The sequence below is a fragment of the Ctenocephalides felis genome, unplaced genomic scaffold (assembly GCF_003426905.1).
Source record: "Ctenocephalides felis isolate EL2017-DRISC unplaced genomic scaffold, ASM342690v1 CF-g0.4_SCAFFOLD_03572, whole genome shotgun sequence".
Classification (NCBI taxonomy): Eukaryota; Metazoa; Arthropoda; class Insecta; order Siphonaptera; family Pulicidae; genus Ctenocephalides; species Ctenocephalides felis.
In genome coordinates, this window is record NW_020539726.1 from 41,737,744 (window position 1) to 41,764,512 (window position 26,769).

Sequence of the window (26,769 nt, forward strand, 5' to 3'; positions counted from 1 at the left end):
ACAACTGTTTTCTTATGATATTATTTTTATTATTTTCTCTAGAAATTTTAACTATTGATTACAAAATCTAATTCTCTAATCAGTTTCTTCTGCAAATCACCAAATAGATGAGGCAATCAGTTTATTTAATTGCTCGTCAGACGAGTCCATCGAACAAATTTTGATGAAAGGTTTTAAACTATCATCATTTTTGTCAAATTAAAGAAAATCTCTGCCAATCGTTATAATAAGCAATTCTGGAAAATTAATGCTGGTTATGTGAACACTTACATAAAACGCATCGATGATGTATTGTCATATCAAATGTATCCCATACATATATATACTAAACAGATAATTTATATATATATATATATATATATATATATATATATATAAATTATACATATTTAATGTATATATATATATATATATATATTATATATATACATTAAATGTGTATTAGTATTTAGCAGCTACAGGGATCCCCATTACAGAAAAACCATTTCCGGATGATTTGTCATTATTTTAGAAGGAGGTGTGTCAACATACATTTATCTATGTTGAACACATTGTATCCATAAATAAATAACTAAATAAATATATATATACTAGCAAACCCGACGAACTCCGTTTCGCCACCAGATGGTTCCGTGAGAAAGATGAAGACATTTTTTGTTTGTTTTATATTTGAAAAGGAAAAATGATTTTATTATACAACAGTAATGAATTTATTTCGATTACAAAAATAAAGTGTTTTTTAGTTGAACTTCTCTAAGTAAATGAAAGTGAATCCGCAAATTATCCGTTTCATTGAAGTACTCTTTGGTAAACCACATTTTTTGTTTTTTGGTCTGACGTTAACACAAACAAAGCGGATGGTTTTCCAACTCGTGAACAGGCAACGTATAACTGCCCATGTGAAAAACAATGATTTTCTAAATAATCTATTTGAAATTTATCCCGCAAACACTAAGCGATTGGCCTTGCGACTTGTTAGTTGTCATTGCGAACGCAAGGCGAACTGGATATTGCAATCGTTTGAAGTCAAACGGAAGACCAGTCGGAATCATTGGTATGTCACCAAATCGCCAGCAATTTTTGATTGAGTGGTGAAATTCAGTGCGTGTACATCATTATTCTTTGCGGCAAGAATTGCTCGTTGACTCAACCAAGCATAATTCTGATAATTCTCACTAATGTCATTACTTGAATTTTTAATTACGGTAATTAATTGTTGAATAATATAATAATGGTAATTAATTAATTGAAGTTCCAGCAGCTTGCATTAAGGCACGATGCCATGCACAACTAACTTTCTTAGCTATAAACCTTGCGGAGCCCAAGACCTTTCCAACAAATGCAAAATTGTCGAAATCGGTTCGTGCGTTCTGCAGTTATATCGCCAGGAAGGAAAACTCGACTTATTTTTATATATATAGAAGATAAATATATATAATTTATATACTCGTATATATATATATTTATATATATATATATATATATATATATGTATATTCCCACGTCTACAATTCCAAAGTTCCTATATTTTTACCTTTCCTTTTTTATATTTGTCTACAATATTCTATCCTATATTTTTAATATCCTATTTGATGCCCTGCCTTTGTGATTCATTTATGGTCTTAGCATAAGCAATAGAAGAAATTCAGAAAAAAATAATATACTATCTGCGGTAAAAAACAATATCACACTTGATTTTACCACAAAACATAATTGCTTCAATTGTTTAGTCTATAATTTTCATAATCTCGTACGATATATTAGTTGCTTTTTGCCAATTATAATTTCCAAAGTGCATTTTTCTTACTAATAATTTAATAAACATTATTGTTTATGTTCAAATCTTAGCTGAATTGATTTGTGAAATCTAGTTCATATGAGCACTCTTCCTTCAATCTAATGTAAGATCAACTTGCTAAATATTCCATATCCAATGCCAAACAAATGAATTTTTGATTATTGAATTTTTTTACTAATAAGTAGAAATATGTTTTGTATTGTTAAATAATTTAGTAAAGTAAACCAAAATGCGGCATGCATAAGTTTAAAAAAATAATGTATATACAATTTTGGACTTGTTGCGTTATTTATTAAACTGAATTATATAGTTTCATCTGCCAAACATGTACTGTTGACTGTAACTTATATTATTTTAATTTCTGGCACATCCCAGATGCTTTTCAGCAATAATAATGTAGACATTTAATTTTTCTTGTACAATATATTCTAATATAAACTAGGCTCATAATTTCACCTAAATTCAAATTTCAAGTTAATTGACATTTCTAGCAGATGACAGTTCAAATGTTTTCAATGTCAAACAATGATAAGTGTTTTTTGGTAATTTTTGCCATTTATTTCTACAATATTACTATATGTTTATTGTTCAATAAATCTTAAAAAATTCCTTTGACAAATTCTAAAAAGATTTATCAAAATCCGAATAACCGTTTAAGAGAAGTATCAAATCATACATTCGTACAGAAGAATTTTATATATAAGTTATATAAATATAAAAAAATCTTTAACGTTGTTTGAAAATTATGACCCAAAATCAGTTTTTTTCAAAGAAAATTAAAATATAATTTTTGAGAAATTTGAAATTTTAAAACAAATTGACTTTTTTGAGAAAAATGAATTTTTCATATATTGAAATATTTAGAAAATTTGTATCCGCACACACACACTTACATCCATTTTTTCTAAAGTATGCCAAAATGTTCAGAAACCTTTGAAACGTAGAGATATATAAACATTTTCATTTTCGATTTTTTTGCAATTATTATAACTTACCCTAAGGGAAGTTGAAAATTAAACAATTATTATCAATATTATAACAAATTTTATATAAGTATATATAAATATTATAAACAAGTTTTCTTGTTTTATATTTGTTAACCTTCTAAATGATGGCACACATTCTGTGTCGAAACGTACATAACAGAAAGTTAATTATTACAAATAACAATTACATTAAAATGTGGACAAAGTGATAAATTTTTGCTCACATACAGTTTTTTTCAATTTTGTGCTAAACAATTCAGAATGACTTGAAACGTCGAGAACATAAATCTTTGAGAAGTTATTGATAATAAAAAATATTTTTGAAAATAATTCTTCGTTCTCGACGTTTCGGAACTATATACAATCCATCATTTTTCTGATTAAAATATAATAATTAAATCAAGAATAGTATCATTTTATAAAAATGTGTTTCGGTGAATAGTTGTTGCAATCATCAGTGCATTATTTTGGAATAATCTCATCTTATTTCTCTTAAATATTTATTTATAAACTTTTCGAAAAGAATAAGCAAAATTCTTCATTTTCAAATTCAATAAAAACCAATATTATATTTTACTCTATTATCATGCAAATTCCCACAAAAGTCTTATATGATTCCAATCATTTGTCACAAAAAGTCTTATATGATTCCATTACAATTACAAGAAACCAACTATGACTTGTACATCGACCTTTTAATTGTAGAGTTTAAGTAATAAATTGATTTAATTGAATTTCAGTGAAATATTTTTAATTGTTTTATTAACTTCTCGGTACGTTAGTCATGTAGGCTTAATTGGAAAAAATAAATACATTTGCAACAAATTGAAAGCCATTGTAAAAATCGTTTGACTCTAACATTAAACTTCAATATACAAAAATATAGATATAATCTGGAGGTAATAAAAAACTAGATGTGTATCTTTTACATATCCATTACACAATAAACGCAACGCACTTTCTATTTTCTATTTAAATTAAATGTTTATAATTAACTCACCAACGATTGTTGAACCGTCCTCATCCATGACGCTCCGAAAACATTATTAACATGTTACACAATTATAAAACACACACCAGGATAATTATAATATAAAAGGAATGATTATATTATGAAAAACACTAAATAAATCGTTATTTGCCATTTTAAAATATTATTTTCATATTAAAGAACTTTAGGCATAAATAATGGTGGTTACAAATGTCAAACGGTTGATGTGAAGTTTGATGCGGAAAAGCTTCAAAACTTCACTTCAATTCTAGAGGGAAATTTGAATTTAAAATTTGTAAAAAATGAATTCAAAATTTATTAATAAATTAATAGGTAAAGATTTAAAATTAATCATGGATAGGATATGAATTTAAGTAAAAGTATGTACAAAACATTATTATTATTATTATTATTATTGCAGGATTTATTATTATTATTGCAACACACTACAATTTTTTTAACAAATTTTTGACAATTACTCATATTTATGTTTATATAAAATATTAATTATTATTAAAAAATCTAACACAAAGACTAACGAGTTATAATAGCATCAGTTATTTTTAAAATAATAATAATATAAATTATTGTTTGCAACGTCAAATGTTTAACATGAAGTTATATGCGTTTTTAAAAAGTTTTTGGCGGTTAAATTTGAAATTTATGTTAACGTCAAATTTGTTTGAACAAATAATTTGATTTTATGCAAGTTTTATACTTGAGACATAAGTTTCTTCCTTATATTTGCTGTTATATTAACATAATTGATTATATTTATAATATAATAATAAGCAAATAAGTTTTTTTGTGCAGATTTTCTAATAGCACGTTCCTGTGCTATTAAAAGAAAAAGATTAAGTTATACAATTTAAAATTCCTGTTAGTAAGTCTCCAGTCTCCACTTGTTTCACCTTCAATAAACAAAAATATATTTATAAAATATTTGAAAAAAAATAAACTAAAATTAATTTAATCACAAATTCAATTCTATACATAACTTAACTTTGTTGTATATTCTTAATTATAGTTTAAAGCCAAAAGATTTGTGTCTAAAATTTCATCTAAATCCCTAAGTTTTTAATACAAAAATATTACAGCAAATATAAGGAAAAGGGAAACTTATGTCTAAATATAATATATGATCTTTTAACTAGATAAAATTAATAACATATATATTTATACATAAAAATATATACATTGATTTTATTTATATTATTTTATAAATTGAAGTTTACCTGAGAATTTAACTAAATATGAAAGTGTTATTTAATCATAACTTGTTTATTACAGCAATTTTTTTTTAAATGTTAACATGTTATGCTTTCACTCTTTTAGTTTTAAATTGGTTTAAAATCAAATAATCTTGTATCAAATAATAATAAAGCAAAATTAATTTTCTTTGAGCTTCTTTGTGATATTTTTGAGCACTTTTTATAACACTATAACAAATTTTCAAAGCTAAATTTCTTGAGATATATTTATATAAATAACGGTTTGAATAGGATTTTTAAATTGATCATTTTTTAAAGCTTTAGTATATTAAATCAAACATATTCATCGATCAAATTTAAATAAAAAACTAAGGTTATATAATTTTCATCCCTTGTGATATTTTTCACCATGAATTCAACAAATTTCCAAAGCTAAATTCCTTGAATTATATATATAAATAACAGTTTGAAATAAGATTTTTACATTTATCACTTTAATATATTAAAACTAATATATAATTACGTTAAAAGCGCACAAATTTATATTAAAAACCAAAATTTATCGTCATTTTTATTATTCATTAATTTATTTTGAAAACGTCAAAATGATTGACTTGAAGTTAGATATTATACTCTTCTTTTATCTATGAAGTTAGATATAAAAAGATTAAAATACATATGCAAGAAAAATTTATAAACAAATATAAACATACATAATATAAATATACAGAATATTTAAACAAAACTATCTAATTTAAACGATTTTTTATTACCTTCACTTAATTTATTTGAAAACGCAATACAACAAATTATATTCCTGGTACATCTTCCGTTGGCAACACTTCTTTCCGCAATTTGACAGTTGCGTACATTATAATCTGATGTGTTATAAAATAAAATTTTAATTCTCATAATGGCAGAATGCGAATTGTATTGCAATTTTCGAAAATGTCGCAAAGTCCTGGAATACGTCGGATACATGACGAGTTGTTCTCACGCCTTTTGTTCAGAACACGGCTTAAAAATCCTGAAAGGGGGCGACCCGAACTCTTTGAGGTGCCCCGCTTGTAACACCATCATGATTGAAGGGACTGACATTGTTAAAACCAATCTGAACCCGACGGAGAAATACAAATCGGTAAGGGTAAATGACTAGTGTAAAAATATTTGTTGGATGTAGTAAGTGATTTGTGTCCTTTACCCCCAGATGATACTTGCTGGTATGAAACCAGACGACGCTCTAGAAATTTGTATCAGATCAATACGGTTCTGGACGTTCCAGAATGCTCAAGAGTTGGAACGTTCGAAACATGTGACAGAGCACTTGAGGACTCGTATAGGTTTCTTGCAGACAGAATTTCAGAACTGTGAACGACAAAAGAAGCACTACGAGGAACAGATGAAGCAGGTGCAGACTGTTTTGCAGAAGCAGAAGGTGGAGCTCTTGGAGAAGAACAGGATGATACAGAAGCTGCAGATCGATTTGGACAATGAGAAGAGGATGAAGAGGACTTTGCAGAATCAGCAACAGAGGTAGGAAAAAGATACATATATAAATATATATATATATATATATATATATATATATATATATATATATATCTCAATCTTCTGCTTCCTTGTATTACATCGATGATTAAGTCTTTTCCTCTTCGCTTTCTCTATCCTCTTTCAGTTTCCGATATGATTCCCCAATGCACATACAAAGATCTCAACACAATTTAAGTCCACAAGACGATATGCATCATAACATCGAAGATGCACAACCATTTCTCTCACAACATGCGATGCATATCGATAATCATAGAAGGATGAATGATTTTGTTCAAGTGGCTCAAAATAATCAGAAGCCTTTTAATCTTTTCGATCCAGAAGTTGGTTTTCGCAATAATGATGGAGGAAATAATTTGTTTTGAAAAAGAAAGGAATAATAATAATTTGAAGGGATACATTTTGGTTTTCTTAAGGATGCATTTAAATAAAATATTATGAAAGTTTATAATATGCATATTAATAATTATTATTAATTATACTTACAATGTATATGCAGACTTGTTTGAAATAAATAAATAAATACTTAGATTTAAAGTTTTGCTATATCTAATATTTAAAATATATATATATTTGGGTGGTCCTTAATATGGACATATTAATTTTCTTTGCTCCCAAGGGCTCAAATGCTTCCAAATTAATTAACAAAAATTCTCTAAAAGTTTCAGCTTTTAATATAAACATTTAGATAGTCCGCAATTCAATTAAAAGTTTCATATATTTATTATTAAGTAAATTCTTGCGCCATCTGTGATAGCAGCCTTGTAATTTTCATGGCAATTTATTACTGACAATTTGAGCGTCAAAATCACCAATTAAATAAATATTTTGCTGCAAAATTAATTTTGCTTCCATGGTGAATAAATATTTTGTTAAACATTCAACATAGATTTAATTAGAGATTAAATGATTTATAAATATTTTTAAGAGTCATAATATTTGAGTACATAAATGCTATCACAGATGGCGCAAGATTTTACTTAATGACATATGTTAATAATGAATATACAAAACTTTTAATTGAATTGCGGACTATCTAAATGTTAATATTGAAAGCTAAAACTTTTAGAGAATTTTTTGTTATTATTTTGGAAGCATTTGAGCCCTTGGGAGCAAGGAAATTCAAAAATGTCCATATTAAGGACCACCCTAATATATATATATATATATATATATATATATATATATATACATATTTAAGAGTAACTAGCAGCCCATTCGTCGAAATAAAAAATGAAAAAAGTATTTAAAACCTTTTATTTATACGTTTCGACACCAGATGCGTGTCATCATTCAGCAGCTACAGCTTCAGGCGTCATAATGTGTTACAGTTTAGAACTTTTCTAAAAATGGTTTTAATTTTGTGGTTATTCATCATTATTTTTCCAAAAAAATGTCCTCGAATATTGATACAATTTTAATTTTCTAATATAAAAAAAAAAAAATGTGTGTTTTTGCCCTAATGGTATGTATAATGTTTCTCTATGTTTATATTTATTTCATAATTGTTTTATTATTAGTAAAATGTTCCAATTTATTGTAGTTGCTAGTAGAATGATGACACGCATGTGGTGTCAAAACGTATAATAAAAGGTTTTAAATACTTTTTACATTTTTTATTTTTACAAATGGGCCGCTAGTTACTCTTAAATATGTTTCAACGTTGAAAAAACTATCAAGATATATATATATATATACACCTAAGTCTGTTTTTACACGGTCTTTTTGTACACGGTTTTGATATAACACGGTTTGAAAATTGAATATTTTTAATTTTTTTACACGATTTTATTCCATTTAGCACGATTTGAAATTTTATGTACTTAAATTTTTTTGTCAAATTTAATTTTTGCGAAGAAAGAAAAAAGTCTGAAATCATCGATAGTATCGATAGTTTGCGAACACTAGCTTAAAGATTTAAGTAAATTCTCCTTTAGTGCGTACAAACAATTTTTACTGGTCAAAGCAAATGTGAATAGCACTAATTTAGGGGAATTATTATTAAAAATAAACATGAATTCTTGTTCTTGAAAATTCTTGTTTTTCACTAATTTTAATAGGTTTTAGAGAGTAGGACAAATCACCCATTTTTGTATAAGATCAATGTCTTTTTTTACACGTTTTTTTTTTACACGGCTTCTTCTGGAACCAATCTCCGTGTAAAAACAGACTTAGGTGTATATATATAAAACTGTAGACTTAATACGTAACTCAAGTAATTTTAAGATATATCTCAAAATTCAATCCACTTACTTCGATGTAAATCTTCGACAATATTAATCTCTTAACTGTTACGATGATAATTTTGTAGTCCATTTATTTCACTTTTGTTTATTCCACACACACAGATACAAATACAATTTATTTTGTATTAAACAACATTTTCTTCTGAATTTGCTTGATACATATCCCAGAGCCTAAAAATATAATAAATTATAATGAATTTATATACAAATATTCATAGATAAGGAAACAAATATTTATATTAAGAGTTATTTAATAAAATATAAATTTAAAGGTGTTTGCGTGAATATATATATATATATATATATATATATATATATAGTTTCTTTCAATAAATTGTGACCGTGTTCTTTAAACAAACATAGTAAAATATTATAGGCCTACGAGAAACGGTTTAGTTATAACATCTACACAAAGTTTATAATAAAAAATGGACATGCATCGTGATCGTCCTAGTAATTAAATTTATATTTATTTATTTAAGCAAGATATTTATAAAAATATTTGAAAATCATATTAAAAGCTTCCCAAAGGAGAAGTTTGTTTTCATAAAAAAAATCCGGTTCGCTAATTTTATGTTTTCTCACGTTTCAAGCCATTCTGAATCGAATGAGACCAAGGAAAAGTATGTGTGTGTGTGTGTGTAAACAGATTTTTTGCCGTAAAATTGACGTTTTCTCAAAAACGACTAGACCGATTTCAAAAATTTAAAAGCCATTCGATGTATCCCGATGAGGACTATTGTTTGTCAGTTTTGTGCGACGATCGGCCAAGCCTTTTCTTTGTAATTTGAGAAATGGTGTTAAACTTTTTGTCCACATTTAAGCTGATCCTACCGAATCGATTTTCAAAAATCAAAAACTGTTCGAAAGATATTAGTTGGGAATGACACTGATTTGTTTTAGGTGAAAATCTACCGAGATGTTTTCTTGTAATTAACTGTTGAAAAATAAATTTAACCCGATTTTTATGGAGTTTTTTGGCAGTATATATCATGACTTCTAGAACTTACTGAAATATTACGGCCTTACGACAAGTAGTTTAATTTTAAAAATTCATCGAAGTTTGAGAAAATGAGTAGTTTTCTGGACGTTTGTTAGAATTAATATTAGACGATTTACTTGGTATAACGATAGAGTACCTTAATGAGGTCTTAATAAACATACTAAGCCATTAAAGTCCTACGGAAACTGGTTGAATTATAAAAAATTGTTGATTTTTGAAAATTTGCTTTTAGAAAATACTCCGAGTTAACGTAATCGTACATTTTCAATTATATGTAATAAATCCACTCGGAATACTTTTAATAACTCATAGATAAATTTATTTTTTATTGATTAAGTCTATTATCTACACATTATCAGGAAGTTCATGTAACTTGCCTCAAGGCCAACTAGTTGATATTATATTTTCTTTACCTCGCAAAACTGTATTTTTCGTCGAGTCTATCCAGCATCCGGCTAGTTTTACAATTCGAATTATCCTTATGATGATTATCTTTGTCGTGTTTACTATTATTCATATAATAATCATAATAATGATCCTTGGAACTACTCGTACTATTATTCGGTGCTTCGTTCATCCAATTCGAACCTGATGCATACATGTCCATTGCTCCTACAAACATCTGCATCAGGGCTTCTTGGGCATCGTTGGACATAACTGAAACTAAGGGGTAAAAGACTTAGAAATGTATATATATATATATATATATATATATACTAGCAAACCCGACGAACTCCGTTTCGCTACCAGATGGTTTCGTGAGAAAGATGAAGAAATTTTTTGTTTGTTTTATATTTGAAAAGGAAAAATTTGATTTTATTGCACAACAGTAATGAATTTATTTCGATTACAAAAATGAAGTGTCTTTTAGTTGAACTTCTCTAAGTAAATGAAAGTGAATCCGCAAATTATCCGTTTCATTGAAGTGCTCTTTGGTAAACCACATTTTTTGTTTTTTGGTCTGACGTTAACACAAACAAAGCGGATGGTTTCCCAACTCGTGAACAAGCAACGTATAACTGCCCATGAGAAAAACAATGATTTTCTAAATAATCTATTTGAAATTTATCCCGCAAACACTAAGCGATTGGCCTTGCGACTTGTTATTGCAAACGCAAGGCAAACTGGAAATTGCAATCGTTTGAAATCGAACGGAAGACCAGTCGGAATCATTGGTATGTCACCAAAATCGCCAGCAATTTTTGATTGAATGGTAAAATTCAGTGCGTTGACATCATTATTCTTTGCGGCAAGAATTGTTCGTTGACTTAACCAAGCATAATTCTGATAATTCTCACTAATGTCATTACTCAATTTTTTAATTACGGTGCGTGAAGTTCCAGCAATTTGCATTAGGGCACGATGCCATGCACCACTAATTTTCTTATCTATAAACCTTGCGGAGCCCGAGACTTTTCCAACGAATGCAAAATTGTCGAAATCGGTTCGTGCGTTCTGGAGTTAAATCGTCAAGAAGGAAAACCCGACTTATTTTTATATATATGTAGATAATAAACTTACACATTCTGGACCTGTCCTCTTCATCATCGTTCTTTCCCTTTTTCAACTTTGGTATAATAAACAAAAGGCACAAAATAGCTGCAAACTTCACAAATTTCTTAAACAAAATCAACTTAAGCAGCAGCTTTCCCAAAATATACCAATTGAACTTCATTTTCAATTTATCGAAGAACCCTGGTGCCTGGTAAGGCACCCCATAACTCTCGTGGTGATCATGATGATGACTAAAAAAATTACAAACCACACATATTTATTACCACTAGTCAATTATCATTACTTTAACCTCTATCTACTCACTCGTCATAATCATAATCCCCATGATGATGATGAACCTGCTGCGTAGGTGCCAAATAAGTCACCTGGTGGTGCACAGGTGGTGGTCCATAATTGACTTGATGGTGCCCGATCGATGTTGCCACGAATCCACTTCCATAAGTGGGGCTCGGTGGTGCTGGTTCAGGCTCTTTGTGCAGGTATTCGTATGAGTATGTGGGTTTCGGACTGTTGTAATGGTAGCCGAGGGATGGTGGTTCGTGGTATATGGCTGTGGGCTGGTGGTGATACAAGGAGATTCTAGAGGTTGCTGGTGGTTTCATGTCTTTGGGGGGCGCGTATTGGGGCTCGTAGTAAGCTGGAAAAAGATAAATGATATAAAGGTTTAAAGGTTACAATATTAAAGTTAAGTACAAAAATGATTTTGGTTAATTTTGCAAACGTTTCGAGTCCTGGTTTCAATTATCCTTAGCACAAATATATAAAAAAATTTATATGAAACAAAATAATGAGTATAATTATAACAATTTTCTCATTTTAAGTATATTGTGATAGATTTTGACTTTTTTAAATTATGTGTAATAATGTTAATATTTTCTTCAATTTCCATGTCAAACGATTCAGAATGACATGAAACGTCGAAAAAATATATAAATAGCAAAGTAGATTTTCTATCGACTTTCCAAGTTTCTATCGAAACTTCTCCTTAGGGTAGTTAATAAAAAATAAAGTTGAGTTTAAAAATATTTTTAATTTTTTTTTTGCAAACGTTTCGAGTCTTGTTTTGACTCATCTTCATTGATTACACTCTAAAAAAAATATTAGCAATAAATTAAAATGTAACTAGTGGTGTAAGGCAGGGCTTCTTAAAGTGGGGGTCGCGACCCCCAGGGGGTCGCGAGACTACTAGGAAGGGGTCGCAAAGATCTGATACTTTTCAATCATTATAAAGAAAATTTTAAAATTAGTATTATTAGGCCGGCTATTTTCACGATAATTTATGGCTTCTCAAGCTATGCTATTTGGCCAATATTTTTGATAAAATCAATGATATGAATTTATCAATGCAGAGAGTCTGCGTTAATATGTTTATGTTAAAAAATAAACTTGAGGCCTTTGTTAAAATAATTCTTATATGGAAAAACAGAGTAGAAAGTGGATCGCTCGAAATGTTTCCATTTACTGACGAGTATATAATTAGTAACAATATTTCAAAAAAAGATACTCCTATAACAAAAATTATAGTTAATCATTTGAAGAATTTGGAAGTTTACATGCATAGATATTTTCTCAATGACATCGATACACAACAATGGATTTGCAATCCATTTTCAATTGAAATGGAAGAAATTAATTTTTCAAACTTAAAAGCACAAGAAGAATTTACCGAATTAACAAGTGATACTATCTTGCGACTCAGATTTTTTCAATTTTGAATTGAAATCAAATCAGAATATTCCCTACTATTGGAAATGGCAATAAACAAATTACTGCCATTTTGTGCAACATATTTATGTGAATCAGCCTCTTCTACATTAACTTACATAAAGTCAAAATACCGTTCAACTTTAATATACGTTGAAAATTTATTACGATCTGCAATAACTTAAATTGAGCCTAGATTTAATTATTTGTGTAAAAATAAACAATCACATTCATCACATTAATATTGTTTGATGCTAATAATAGGTTTTCATTAAAAAAATGTTACAAAATTTTATTTTTTCTATTGAATATGCAGATATAGTTTTATGTTTTCTTATAAAGAATTTGTTACAAAAGTTTATTTTTTCTATTGAATAAATAAATAAATATATATATATATATATATATATATATATATATATATAGTTTTATGTCAACGTTTCCAATTATATAAAACATGAATGGGTACATATTCTTCAATTCTTATTTTATTTACATTGTAAAATAATGCGATAACGGTTAATATATATTTTATTATTTGGAGGAGGGGGTCGTTTAAAATTTCCTAAGCTTGAAGGGGGTCGCTATATAAAAAAGTTTAAAAAGCCCTGGTGTAAGGCATCGTGCCTTAAGGCAAATTGCTGGTACTTCCCGTACCAAAAACTATTTTTTTTTTAAGATTAACATTTTTGAAAAAAAATTACTCTGAAAAATTGGATTTTTGAGAAACTATAAATTTTTAACAAAAATTTACTTTTTTTTAAAAAAAAGATTTTTTGAAGAAAAGTGTATTTTGAAATATTTTGGAAATTCTGAACTTTTTTTCAAAGCAATCGTACTGCTTTAACTGCAGAGAGACGAAATATCGAAGCGCGTAAGCGTCGCGTCGCCGTCTAACGGATAAACAAAATTTATACTTATTGTTAAAATCTCTATAAAATATCTGATAATTTGATGTGCATTTGTCTAACGATCATTTTTGACCGCCAGAGGCATTTCTTCTTACTTTTTTTACTAGATCTCCGAAACCGCTAAACCTGCCCTGCCTTCATGAAAATCAGTTCTTCATCTTGTTAATACAAGTAAAATCTTCTTTGAATTATTCAAATCGGACGCTCCGTTCTATTAAAAACTAAGTTAACGTTTTTGGCACTTTTTGCCCAGTAACTCCGAAACGGTTAGACCTGCCTTCGCCAAAAACTAATCAGTACGTCTCCTTATCAATGCAAATCGAATGTTTTTTTAAATTATTCAAATCGCTTCATCCGTGTTCCCGAAATCGTCGACGAAACTTTGTATCCGCACACACACACACATACATGCACACACACATACATGCACACACACACACACAAACACCCATTTTTTCTATGGTATGCCAAAATGTTCAGAAGGTTTTGAAACGTAAAGATACATAAAAATTTTCATTTTCGATTTTTTGCGTTTACTGTAACTTACCCTACGCGAAGTTAATGAATAATTATATTTGTAGAATTAATAATATATTAATATTTTATTTATGTCATTTTTTCAATAATTTTTTTATTTAAATCTTACCTATTTTGATTATTTTTAACAATTTGAACACTTTTGATCAGAATATTTATGTTTTGTTAATTTGGTTGCTAAAAAAATTCTTTGATAAATGATTCATTGCAAATATTTTACTTTCTGATCAACAAGGGGGAGTGATGTGGCAACACAAGTTAAATAATATATTCATATTTTTTTATATAATTCACCTTTGCTTTCATCAATGTTTATTACATTTTTCTAATTTCATTTTATTTTATTTTATTTTTGGTGATTCTTGCTTCATTATTTTGTCTGTTGTTACTTTTTACAGGAAGAATCTTTTCAAGCAAGACTCATTATTGTCTTTTGAACATCTCTGTTTTCATTCTTACATTTCCAATCGCTTGATAGTGAATATTTGACAAAATTTAAGACTAACAATAGTTAGCTCAGCAATACAGATCAAATCAACTAAATTAAATCTTTCATTAGCTTTATTTTTCAACTGGAGACTCACATTTACTATGAGTAACCTCTTATTATTTTAACAAACCCGGTCTCTTGTGCTTATCATTTATCTATGAACATCCATATGCTTCTTCAACCTACTCGGTCTATTAAAACCTCTACCACAAACCTCACAAGTATAAGGTCGTTCTGCCGAATGAGTTAACATATGCTGATTCAACGTTTTCAACATTGCAAAACCTTTATTACAAATTCCACATTCATAAGGACGTTCTCCAGTATGGGTGTTCATATGTTTTTTTAATTCAAGGGGGTAACGAAATGGCTTGGCACAAACATCACACTTGTGTGGATGCTCTGCGGTGTGAACAAACATATGAGATTTTAAACTACGTGGAGTGGAAAAAGTCTTAGGACACATTTCACATGCGAAAGGTCGTTCTGTGCTATGTGTTAACATGTGTGTAGTTAAATTTGTGGAGGGTGTGAAGACTTTTTGGCATATTTTGCATTTATGATTGCTTACGCCTGTATGCAAAACCATGTGTGCATTTAAATAATACTTATTAACAAATAGTTTATTACATATTTTACATTTATGACAGCTTTTGCTAGTATGTATATCAGCATGTAGTTTTAAATACACAGTACTGGCAAAAGTTTTGTTGCATACATCGCATTTAAACAATCGGTCTTTAGTACCAGAATGTTTGTTTTGTGTATGTTTTTTTAAATCACAGTTACGAATGAATCCTTTACCACATACTTTACATTTGTGTGGTCGGTCTATAGAGTGAATAAGTACATGTGCTTTTAAACATTGTGCAGACACAAATGACTTATGGCATTCAATACATTTGTAAAGTCGTTCTTCGGTGTGAGTATCCATGTGCCTTTTTAAATGACTTTTGTAAGGGAATTGTTTAGGACATATTTGGCAGGTGAAACGTTGTATTGTGGATTCAATTTCTACTATTTCTTGTTTCAAGTCTTCGTGAATTGTTAGTACAGGTTTTGTACATTTGATATTGTCTCTTGAGCTTGTTTCCGATATATCAGAATCAACAGGCTCTTCTTTTATTTGTACATTTTCAATTTTATCGTTGGAATATCCAATTGGCTCAGTTTTAATAATTGCATTTGTAGGTGAATTAAGGTTATCAGACATATTTATAAACTTATACTATTTATATTAACAATTATTTTTAATGTGCACTTAATTTAAAATCATTTGTTGCTTTAAATTTAGTATATTATTCATTATTCATTTTTCATTCATTATTATTTATTATTCATTATTTATTAACTTATTATTTATTTGATTTGCTGAATAAATATTGCAACTGTCAAACGGTGAAAACTGTCAAAGATGGCGCTTGTTGATGTCAAAATATTAATAAATTTTTATTAAATTTCAATAAATCATTCCAAATTGTAGACAAAATTAGAGTAATAAAATTTTATGAATAAATACTATTAAAGTAATTGTGAATATCTAATATTAAAATAAAAGTAATAATTATTAAAAATAGGTTTTTCGTCGCCATATTTGACAGTTTTGACATTTGTTCATAACTGACACCCATAAATAATTTATAATGTGCTGTTTATATTAACAATTATTTTATTTTTGATATGAATTTTATTTTCAAACATTTGTTTATCAAAAACTTGAATATTATAGATATTATTTATTGTTTATTAACTTAATTTAATTTGATTCACCAAAAAAGAACTGTCAAACGGTGAAAACTGTCAAATATGGCGAGTGCTGTCACAAAAACATAAATCAATTTTTGTAAACTTCAAATATTTATTTCCAAAAGCTAGAAATAAGGCATTTAGCAATTAAATTTAGTTATAAATTCTGCAAGTATTAAGGTATTTTATTATAATAAAACAATAAAAGATTATAAAAATTGTACTGCGCCATATTTGACAGTTTTGACATTTGTTGATACATCAAACAAGAATCAAATTCTCAATTTTAAAATATATTTATTGTTCATTATTATTTATTAACATTACATTTGATATCACGTAAATATCAAATGCTAAATTCACTATAATATAAAAATGTGTGAAGAGGCAAGTACGTTTTCCAATGTTAAAATAAAAACTGAACCAATTGAAGAAGAAATTGATTCTACTTGTATAAAACAAGAGTTTGAAGACTTCGATGTAGTTGTTAAATCCGAAATATATTCAGATGACGATTCACAAAGTTTTAGTAATACAGAAGAAACGACAAATGAAGAATACAACAAAGTGGTATCAAAATAGAGAGTGAGGATTCTTCCCAGAATCTTGTTGAAGAAAAGAATGTGTCAGGTACTAAAAAAGTCCACAAATGTGAAACCTGTAACAAAGTATTCGGTCACAACTGCCACTTACAACGACACATACTTATCCACACAAAAGAACGATTCCACAAATGTGAAATATGCAATAAAGGATTCACTCTCATCTGCAATCTTAAAAGACACATGGTGACACATACAAAAGAACGCCTATACAAATGTCATCAATGCGTTAAATCATTTCGATACCAACAAGACTTAAAAACACATCTAATCACACATACCGAAGGACGACCTTTCAAATGCGACACATGTGATAAAGGATTCACCAAAAGGACTTTATTAAAAAATCACATGTTGACTCATAGTGGTGAACGACCATACAAATGTGAAATGTGTAATAAAACATTTGTGTATCCACGCAATTTAAGACTGCATTTACGTACTCATGGTGAACGAGCACATAAATGTGATATATGCAATAAAACATTCCTGTCTTTGGAGTATTCAAGAATCCATATGCGGACTCATAACGAAGAGCACCCTTACAAATGTGACAAGTGCGATAAGGCCTTCGCTTCGGCAACAAACTAAAAGCTCATTTGTACACGCATGATGATATTCGTCCACATAAATGCAAAGTTTGTAAGAAGGGATTCACTCTGCAGAGTATTTTAAAAACGCATATGCTTTCCCATAGCGAAGTACGTGCTTTTGAATGTGGAATTTGTAATAAGACGTTTACTCGATTGTTTGTTTTGAAGTCTCATATGGTTATACACAGTGAGGAGCGACCTTTTAAATGTGAAATATGTAATAAGGGTTTTAATTCTTCACAAAATTTGAAAGTGCATTTAACACATCATACTGCTGACGAAACGAAGGTGAAAAGTGAAAAGGAATAATAGATGTTGATATAGAATTATGCAGCTTAGTTTTTGTATATATATTTATTATAAGATTGTAAATATTTATTTTAAATACAGGAAGAACAATTTAAAATAATGTAATTTTAAATTTCACAAAATTGTAAAAATTGAATTAAAATAACTGCCAACAATTAACATATTGATTTTTGTTATTTAAATAATTTTATCCATTTACTGTTTCAGGTTTTGAAGATTTCTGAATATTTTGGGAAATCTCAGAAAGAAGTGTGTGTGTGTATGTATGTGTGGATACAATTTTTCGTCCACGTTTTCAGGCTCACGGATCAACCTATTTGAATGGTTCAAAAAACATTCAATTCCTATTGATAGGGAAATGTGCTGATCAGTTTTTGGCAAAGGTAGGCCCAGCCGTTACGGAGATAAAGAGCAAATTGTGCCGAAAATACAAATTGAGTTTTTGGAAGAACGGAGCATTCGATTTGAATGATCTAAAAAACATTCAATTAGTAAAAGATTGGGAGAAGTGGTTATTAGTTTTTGACAAAGGCAGGTCCAGCCGTTTTGAAGATATGAAGCTAATTGTGCAAGAAATGGCATTTCCGCTTGTGTTGACAAAAAGAAACGAAAAGTTGTGTTTTCCAAAAACTTTTTTTTTGTATATCGAAAATAATTCAGATTTTACTTTTAATTCTGGCTAAAGTTCTAAGAAAATTTCTCACAGATTAAAAAAAATGCATAAAAATACAATCGTACAAAGGACTCGTACAAAAATCATTTCAAATTCCATTTTTATTAGAAGCTTGTTAGGTCCGTACTAGTTTCTAATAAGATTGTCCACAGATTTTCATAATAATCATACAATATTCTAAGCGGTTTTTTTACTAGATCTGATTTGAGTCTTACAAGAATTTGATTTGCTTCTTATGAGAATCTTGCCAGACTTTTATTAGACACTCATTAGAATCTTGTCAAATTTCCATTAGATTTCAACAAAATTCTTATTGGATTCGTCAGATTCCCAGTAGATTCTTACAAGTGTAATTTCAAATCTTATTAGACGTTTGTCAGTACTTCATAAGATTCCCATATTCTCATATAAGACTTCCACTAAATTCAAGGAATCTGGTTGGACTTTCTCCAGAAACTTTCTGAATTCTTAACAAACTTATCAGAATCTTAACAAATATCATTCCCTTTCGATTCTTACCAGAATCACTCCAGATTTTTATTTGATTCGAAAGAGAGGCTTATTAATTCTGTACCCGTTTCTCATAAGATTCTTACTAGAATCTCATTCGGTTCTTACAAGATTGTTTCCATTATTTTGCTAAACTTCTGGACTCATTTAGAAAACTATTCAAAAATTCTGATTTCTTTATTCGCAAAATCTATTTGTAAATAGATTAAAATACTAGAGTTCTTTACTAGAATTGTCATTATTTGCATGCTGTAAGTGTAAGGCTTTAGAAACATGACTAAAGATTTCAAATAGTAAAGAAACTAGTTGCTGGAATATCCCGTACCGTAATAAAATATTCAAGGAGTATTAAATGTTTTCAAATATATTATTATAAATATTGTAACTATCATTATTCGTATTTTATAGACAAATTATAAGAGCTTATAAATTGGACGATACGTTTATATAGGTTTACATAGACAGTGTTAAACAAAACTTATTCAATCGCAGTTAGAATGAAGGACCTTATATCATATTTATAAGAATGATATAAACTGATTTGCAAAGTTTTTATTTGAAGAATATAAATGAGCTCGAACTTTAGCTAGAATTAAAATTAAATTTCGATATTAAAAAAATATATTTTTAGAAAATTAAAATTACAAAAATAATTTGTTTTCCCCAAAATAATTGATTCGTCATACAAGCAATAGGTTTTTTGAATCATTCAAATCGGATGCGTTGTTCTCTCAAAAACTGCCACAATTTGCACATTTAGCTCTATTTCTCCGGAACGGCTGAACCTGCCCCTGCTAAAAACTAATCACCACTTGTACCCATCATTACAAATTGAATATTTTTTGAATCATTCCAATCGGATGCTTCGTTCTTTCAAAAACTCGATTTCTATTTTCTGCACTTTTTACTCTTTATCTCCGTAGCGGCTGGACCTGCCTTTGTCAAAAACTAATCACCGCTTCTCCTCATCACTTCAAATCGAATGTGTTTTTAACCATTCAAATCGGTTCATCCATTCACCCGAAATTGTCGACGAAAAATTGTATCAGCACACATCCATTCTTTCTAAGGTATGCCAAAATGTTCAGAAACCTGTGAAACGTGAAGAAATGCAAAAATTTTCAATATCGATTTTTGCACTATTAAAATAACTTGCCCTACAGAAAGTTAAAAAATGTGGCAAGCATTAAAAAATTATAATCCTCTAATTTTTTTTTTCGTTGAGGTCCTACGTAGCTCCTGGGGCTCATATCATGTGTTACGTCTGATATGGGAATACCTACGCTCCTGCACTTACACCTAATTGATTTTAGGGGCTAATTCTCTGACAAAACAGAAATGTTATGTCTATAATCCCATGAGTTGGCAGTAACGGTTGTAATTCGCTGTTCTATCAAGCGTATTACACCTAAAAACTAACTTCCAAAACGCGCAAACGTATTAATCTTAACTTTGGTTTAAGTGTTACACATACGTCGCTGGAAAGTTCACATAAAGAACAAAAGACAACAAATAGATCTAATATTCAAAAATTATTATTGGTTCCTAAACAGAAACTCAGAATTATCAACTTACAACAAATTACATATATATAAGGCAGTGATCAAACCCGTGTGGACCTACGGATTACAACTTTGGGGTACTGCTAAAAAAAGCAATTTAAACATAATACAACGAGCACAAAACAAATTCTCTGCTAAATGTAATTATTTTTATAGATTGCAGGATAAAAATAAAATTCTAATTGGTCTAATAAAAATGCTTCTTTTGAATTACTCAGTTTATTTTAAATGTTAATTGGTTCACGGTTCATTAAGAAGAGAGCTATTTTACATAGCTTTAACATAAACATGAAAATAAGATAGCGGATACATAGTTTGAGTAGGGGAAGGCTATTGCCAACATTACTAATAGTAATGGCGGGACATTTGAATTACAAATATATATATATAATATATATATATATATATATATATATATTTGACATTACATAAGAAAAATGTGACAAACAATTTTGTCCACTAATTTAACTGATTTTATTAGACTTTTGGAGGTTAGGTTTTATGTGTAAAACGCTCGATCAAACTAAATCAAATATATAGCTTCATGGCAGTTTGTCACTGTTCTATGTTATCCAAAAATTGGCTCCCTAATTTATTAATTCTTACTTGGATGTGCAGCAGTCGGTTCGGCAACATTATCATCCTTCGCAGCAACTGCTGCAGCATGCGATTGCCTATAAGCATCGATGTAGGAGTCTCCTGAAGACACCATCACCGGAGACACTCTCGCATCACGAATCACATTACTATCCTGATTTTGGTAAAAGATCTTGGTCCGTGGAGACACTTGGAAATCTACAACTAAAGAATAAAAAATTAATTGACTTGGTTGTTGGTCTATGGGGGGTAAACTTGGAACAAATCCGCTTTACTCTGAGTGTTTTCAGCATATCACAGATGGTGCTAGTGTGCTTTTCAAATTCAACATTTGTTTTAAAACAGAGTCTCTCTAGTTATAGTACAGGTACTTTAAACGTTCAAGTACCAATTATGGCAATCACGCCATGCCAAACTATATACTGATCGACCCATAGCGGCAAATGATACTTGGCTCGACATAGATTTTCCTTCAGTGTAATTAAATCTATTATTTTGTTATTCTTTTTTGTGTAATTATGTATTATTATAAATATTGCATTGTGACTTTTTTTTGGAGGAAAAGTTTATTTTCTCTTTTTTTTGCCACACAATTTATTACACATCTCGCTGAATTTACAATCAATATTCACTGTATATATTAAGATCAATTATATTATATAAAGTACCCAAGGGTAGAAAAATATGTATTAAAAATAACAATGCAAAATGTATCCTCATATATTGTAATAAATACTTTTGTCTGTCTGTCTGTTCAAGTACCAATTTTATATATTAAAATATATATTTTTGTATGAATCAAATTTTTCTTATTATTTTACAACATATTTGTGATTTTGTTGAAAATAATTTTACACGCGTTAATTTTGTTTTTATCTTTTCTATATTATCTTATATATAAAAATCTTCTGTAATGATGTATGTAAATATACTGTTCCTAAACGATTATTCGGATTTTGATAAATCTTTCTAAGTTTGTTAAGGGATTTTTTTAGGATGTATATATATAAAAATGAATCGCATGTGTTGGCAAGCGCATAAATCAGCAACGCCTGGACCAATTTCGACAATTCTTTTTTTAAAATGTTCGTTCAAGTCCAAGGATGGTTCTTACGGCGAGAAAAAATCGAATAATTGCCGGGAAAAACCTAAAAACAGACTTTTCTCATACAAACGTTTTCTAACTAAAACGTAGAATCATTTTGAGTTTAATTGCTATTATATAAAATTCATATTAAATTACAAGCACTCACTGTATACTCCTTCTAAACGATTATTCGGATTTTGATAAATCTTTCTGAAGTTTGTTAAGAAAATTTTCTAGGATGTATGTGATTATAAAGTACTGGGATGTATGTGCAATATTGTAGAAATAAATGGCAAAAATTGCAAAAAACGACATGCCATTGTTTGCATTGAAAACAAATGATAACTATCATCTGCCAAAAATTTCAATTTACTTATGAACCTAAAGAATATTAGAATATGTATAATAAATTTATGATTATGAATAAGGAAAATGAAATGTCTATATTATTATTGCCAAAAAGCAGCTGAGATATGCCAGAAATTGAAATAATATAAAATACAGTATATGTATGGCAGATTGAATAATACACATATGAACAGGATATGACAAATTAATTCCCTTAAAATATGAAAATAAGTAACAATCAGGGCCGGTCCTACCTTGAATGCGAGTGCACGTCTTAGGGGGCGCCAACAAAAAATTCGGATATGAAATTTTCAATATAGTTTTTTTTTTAATATATAATTTCTTTGCATCTTTTACTAATCTTTTGCACAATATTTTTAAAATACGTGGAAAATTTCACTTTAAAACAACAAATGGGAAAGTAAAGATGAATACACACAATTCGGCTCTTACGATATCAACTAGGAGAAGTTTAAGATGAAATTTTGGATATTTTAAATAATAAAAAATTAAATTAAAATAATCCAACATAAAATACCAGTGTTAGGTTTAATAATGAAAGTCTAGAATTTTTTTGCTCTCTAGGATTTGCTCAATAGAATAAATCGCATAAAATGCCCAAAAATAAATATAAATCAATGGTAATAACTTTAATAATAAACTGTTAAAACAGGTAAAATAATAAGGGCGCTGAGGACTCCAGGAGCGTCCCTGGTAATAATGTATATTAAATTAATACTAAGAAAAATGTAATTTACATATTATAATTACTAAAAACCAGTTAAAATATGATACGAGATTATAAAAATCATAGGCAACATTATTGGAGCAATTATTTTGAGTTAAAAAATTCAAGGTGATAGTGTACTTTTATCGCGAATACTCTATATTAATTTGTTCTGAATTTGTTATACCGTTTAAGAGACTTCAATTTCCAATATAGTGTGGAAATTGAGACTCTTCATTTTATTTAAAGCAGTTCTACATTTAATATCGATCATATTGATGTATATGCATTTTGGCGTGAAGAGTAATTCAAAAAACAATAATTATTATTTTTAGGTAGACAGTAAATATTAGTATAGGATATTAAAAAAAATGTAGACGTGGATACAGGACAACGTCTATTTAATCATCTAGTATATTTATATCAATCTTATCTAGAATTGAACCCAAGGGTAAATTTACGTGCTAAGCGTGGTAGCGACATCTATGATATGCTCAAAGAAATAAAATTGATCTATTAAAATTACTATCTATTATCTTACTTGTGTCCCTTCTGGTCGTTGTTTCATCATTATTGATCACCTCATTGGATTCATCCCGATATAAAATATTGTTAGACAAGTCGATGGATTTAACTGGTTCTACAATTGTTATATTGACTTGTTGTTTTGTTTGTGGCCTGATGGTGAATGGTGTTGGTGAACTGGCAACGTATTCACCTGATATTGTAGGATTTAATGGTGCTAGTACGATGGCTATTAGGTAGATCACTAGATTCATTTTGGCAAATCTGAAACAAACAACAGAAATGGTATAAAAGGAAACGGATTTATTTCTAAACAATTATTTAGCAAGTCATAGTATATTTAGTATATAGCAGGTAACGACTACGTAACTCGAAAAACACAATTATGGAAATATGTCTCGCACAAAAAGGTAACATGTTAGAATTCTGTTTTTTAGACCACAACATATTAGGTTGCCAAATATCTCCCTTCCGCCTTTTTGTATTATAAACCAATATAAACCAATAGCAAAAAAGCGGAAGGGAGATATTTGACAACCTAATATGTTGAACGTAACGTTTACGTAACCTTAAAGATACAAATACGTAAATATGTAACATGTTAGAATTCTATTTAGAGTTTGCTTTTGTTACAGAATTTATTAAATATTTATTTTAAATTTTAATCAGATATTGAAATGCATAAAAAACAAGGTACAAGTGCATTTTTCCTTAAGCCAAGTTGCATGAAATTTCCGATGCGTGTAAATAATCAACTTAATAGATATTTAGCTAAAGATAAAATTCATCTATTAATTTAGAAAATGAAATTAACAATTGATTTGTTTCAAACTTTGTAACTGTAATTTCATTAATCGTTTTGCATTATACGTGCTTCAATAAATTTCTAATTCCAAACACTTTTCGTAGGCCTATAGTATTTTAATATTTTCGATCAAAAAATTATCTTTCTATAACTCTATCGCAAGGCATCTTTTTACTAAAATCGTGAAATTAATTGCATTTATACAATAATATTATTTTTATTATTAACTTATTTTGTTTTATTAGTAATCAGATGTTTTAATTTACATTATTTTCAAGATGTAATATTTTAATTCAAAATTTGCATATTTTGTAACTTTAGACGTTGCATACTATGTAAATTTTGTAAATTAACATATTTAATCATACTATTAATTAATAAAAAAAAAGTTTTTTTTTTTCAATTTTGAACTTCAAAGATAAGATATATTCAAGATTATTAGGCAACTTTATTTGTTTTAACACTCTTATAATTTTTTTAATTTCAAATGTTCCTTCCTCTTTGTTATATCAAATTTGAGTTTGCTTGTCATTAGAGTTCCTATATATTTTAGTTTCCTATTTAATTTCAGATATAATGAAAAAAACTAAATTGAATAAATACTTCTATTCATGTTTCAACTATAAAAATAAATTATTTTATATTTTTAAAATTAAGTGCTATCGAAATTTTAAGTGCAATTTTAAAGTATGCCATATTATTAACTTCCCGTAGGGTAAGTTATTGTAATGGGCCGAAAATCGGAATTGAAAATTTCTACATTTCTCGAAGTTTTGAAGGTTTCTGAACGTTTTGGCATACTTCAGAAAAAATGGATGTGTGTGTGTGTATGTATGGATACAATTTTTTATTCACGTTTTCGGGCGCACGGATCAACCGATTTGAATGGTACAAAAAACATTCGATTTCTATTGATAGGAAGATGTGCTGATTAGTTTTTGGCAAAGGCAGGTCCAGCAGTTACAGAGATAAAGAGCAAAGAGTGTAGAAAATAGAAATCGAGTTTTTGAGAGAACGGATCATCCGATTTGTATGATCCAAAAAACATTCAATTTGTAATGATTGGGAAAAGTGGTTATTAGCTTTTCGCAAAGGCAGGTCCAGTCATTTCGAAGATACAGAGCTAAATGTGCAAAAAATGGCAGTTTTTGAGAGAACTAAGCGTCCGATTTAAATGATTTAAAGAACTTTCTGTTTGTTTTAACAAAATAATTGATTTTGGAATAAAAAAATTGTTTCAAAATTTCTTTTTTCAATTTTTTTTTATATATCGAAAATAATTCAGATTTTATTTTTAATTCTTTTTTTTGTATATCGAAAATAATTCAGATTTTATTTTTAATTCTGACTATAGTTCTAATATACTTTAAACAAATAATTTCAACTTTGCAATTCAGTTTATATAATTCTTATAAATATTAGACAATGTTACAATATTTATAATAATCTATTTGAAAACATTCAGTATTCCTCGAATATTTTATTACGGTACGGTAAGTTCCAGCAATTTGCCTTGAGTCACGATGCCATATACCCCACTAGTTTAATTTCAAATGTTCCTTCCTTTTTTTATATCAAATTTGAGTTTAATTTGAGTTTTCCTATTAATTTTAGATATAATGAAAAAACTAATTTGAATAAATCTATTCACGTTTCAACTATAAAAATAAATTATTTTATATTTTTAAAATTAAGTACTAACAAAATTTTAAGTGCAATTTTAGGGTATGCCATATTATTTA

The 26,769-nt window shown here is 28.5% G+C and overlaps 2 protein-coding genes across 2 annotated transcripts in view; one reads left to right on the forward strand and one right to left on the reverse strand.

Annotated features, from left to right (window-relative positions):
* The first annotated feature begins 5,899 nt into the window (after nt 1-5,899).
* LOC113388516 (E3 ubiquitin-protein ligase CCNB1IP1-like) lies at nt 5,900-6,902 on the forward strand. Its single transcript, XM_026625889.1, has 3 exons — nt 5,900-6,124; nt 6,194-6,519; nt 6,662-6,902. Exons 1-3 carry the CDS (start codon nt 5,900-5,902, stop codon nt 6,900-6,902), a joined length of 792 nt encoding a protein of 263 aa, XP_026481674.1.
* Nucleotides 6,903-8,908: 2,006 nt separating this feature from the next.
* The window catches only part of LOC113388517, a 36,926-nt gene continuing 19,065 nt past the window's right edge, over nt 8,909-26,769 (reverse strand). Inside the window, exons 2-7 of the mRNA XM_026625890.1 lie at nt 24,239-24,486; nt 21,545-21,739; nt 11,605-11,938; nt 11,308-11,531; nt 10,200-10,449; nt 8,909-8,954 (exon numbers count right to left, since the gene is read on the reverse strand). Coding sequence (XP_026481675.1) covers nt 8,909-8,954; nt 10,200-10,449; nt 11,308-11,531; nt 11,605-11,938; nt 21,545-21,739; nt 24,239-24,476 — 1,287 coding nt within the window. The 5' untranslated portion in view covers nt 24,477-24,486. The remainder of the gene's footprint in view (nt 8,955-10,199; nt 10,450-11,307; nt 11,532-11,604; nt 11,939-21,544; nt 21,740-24,238; nt 24,487-26,769) is intronic.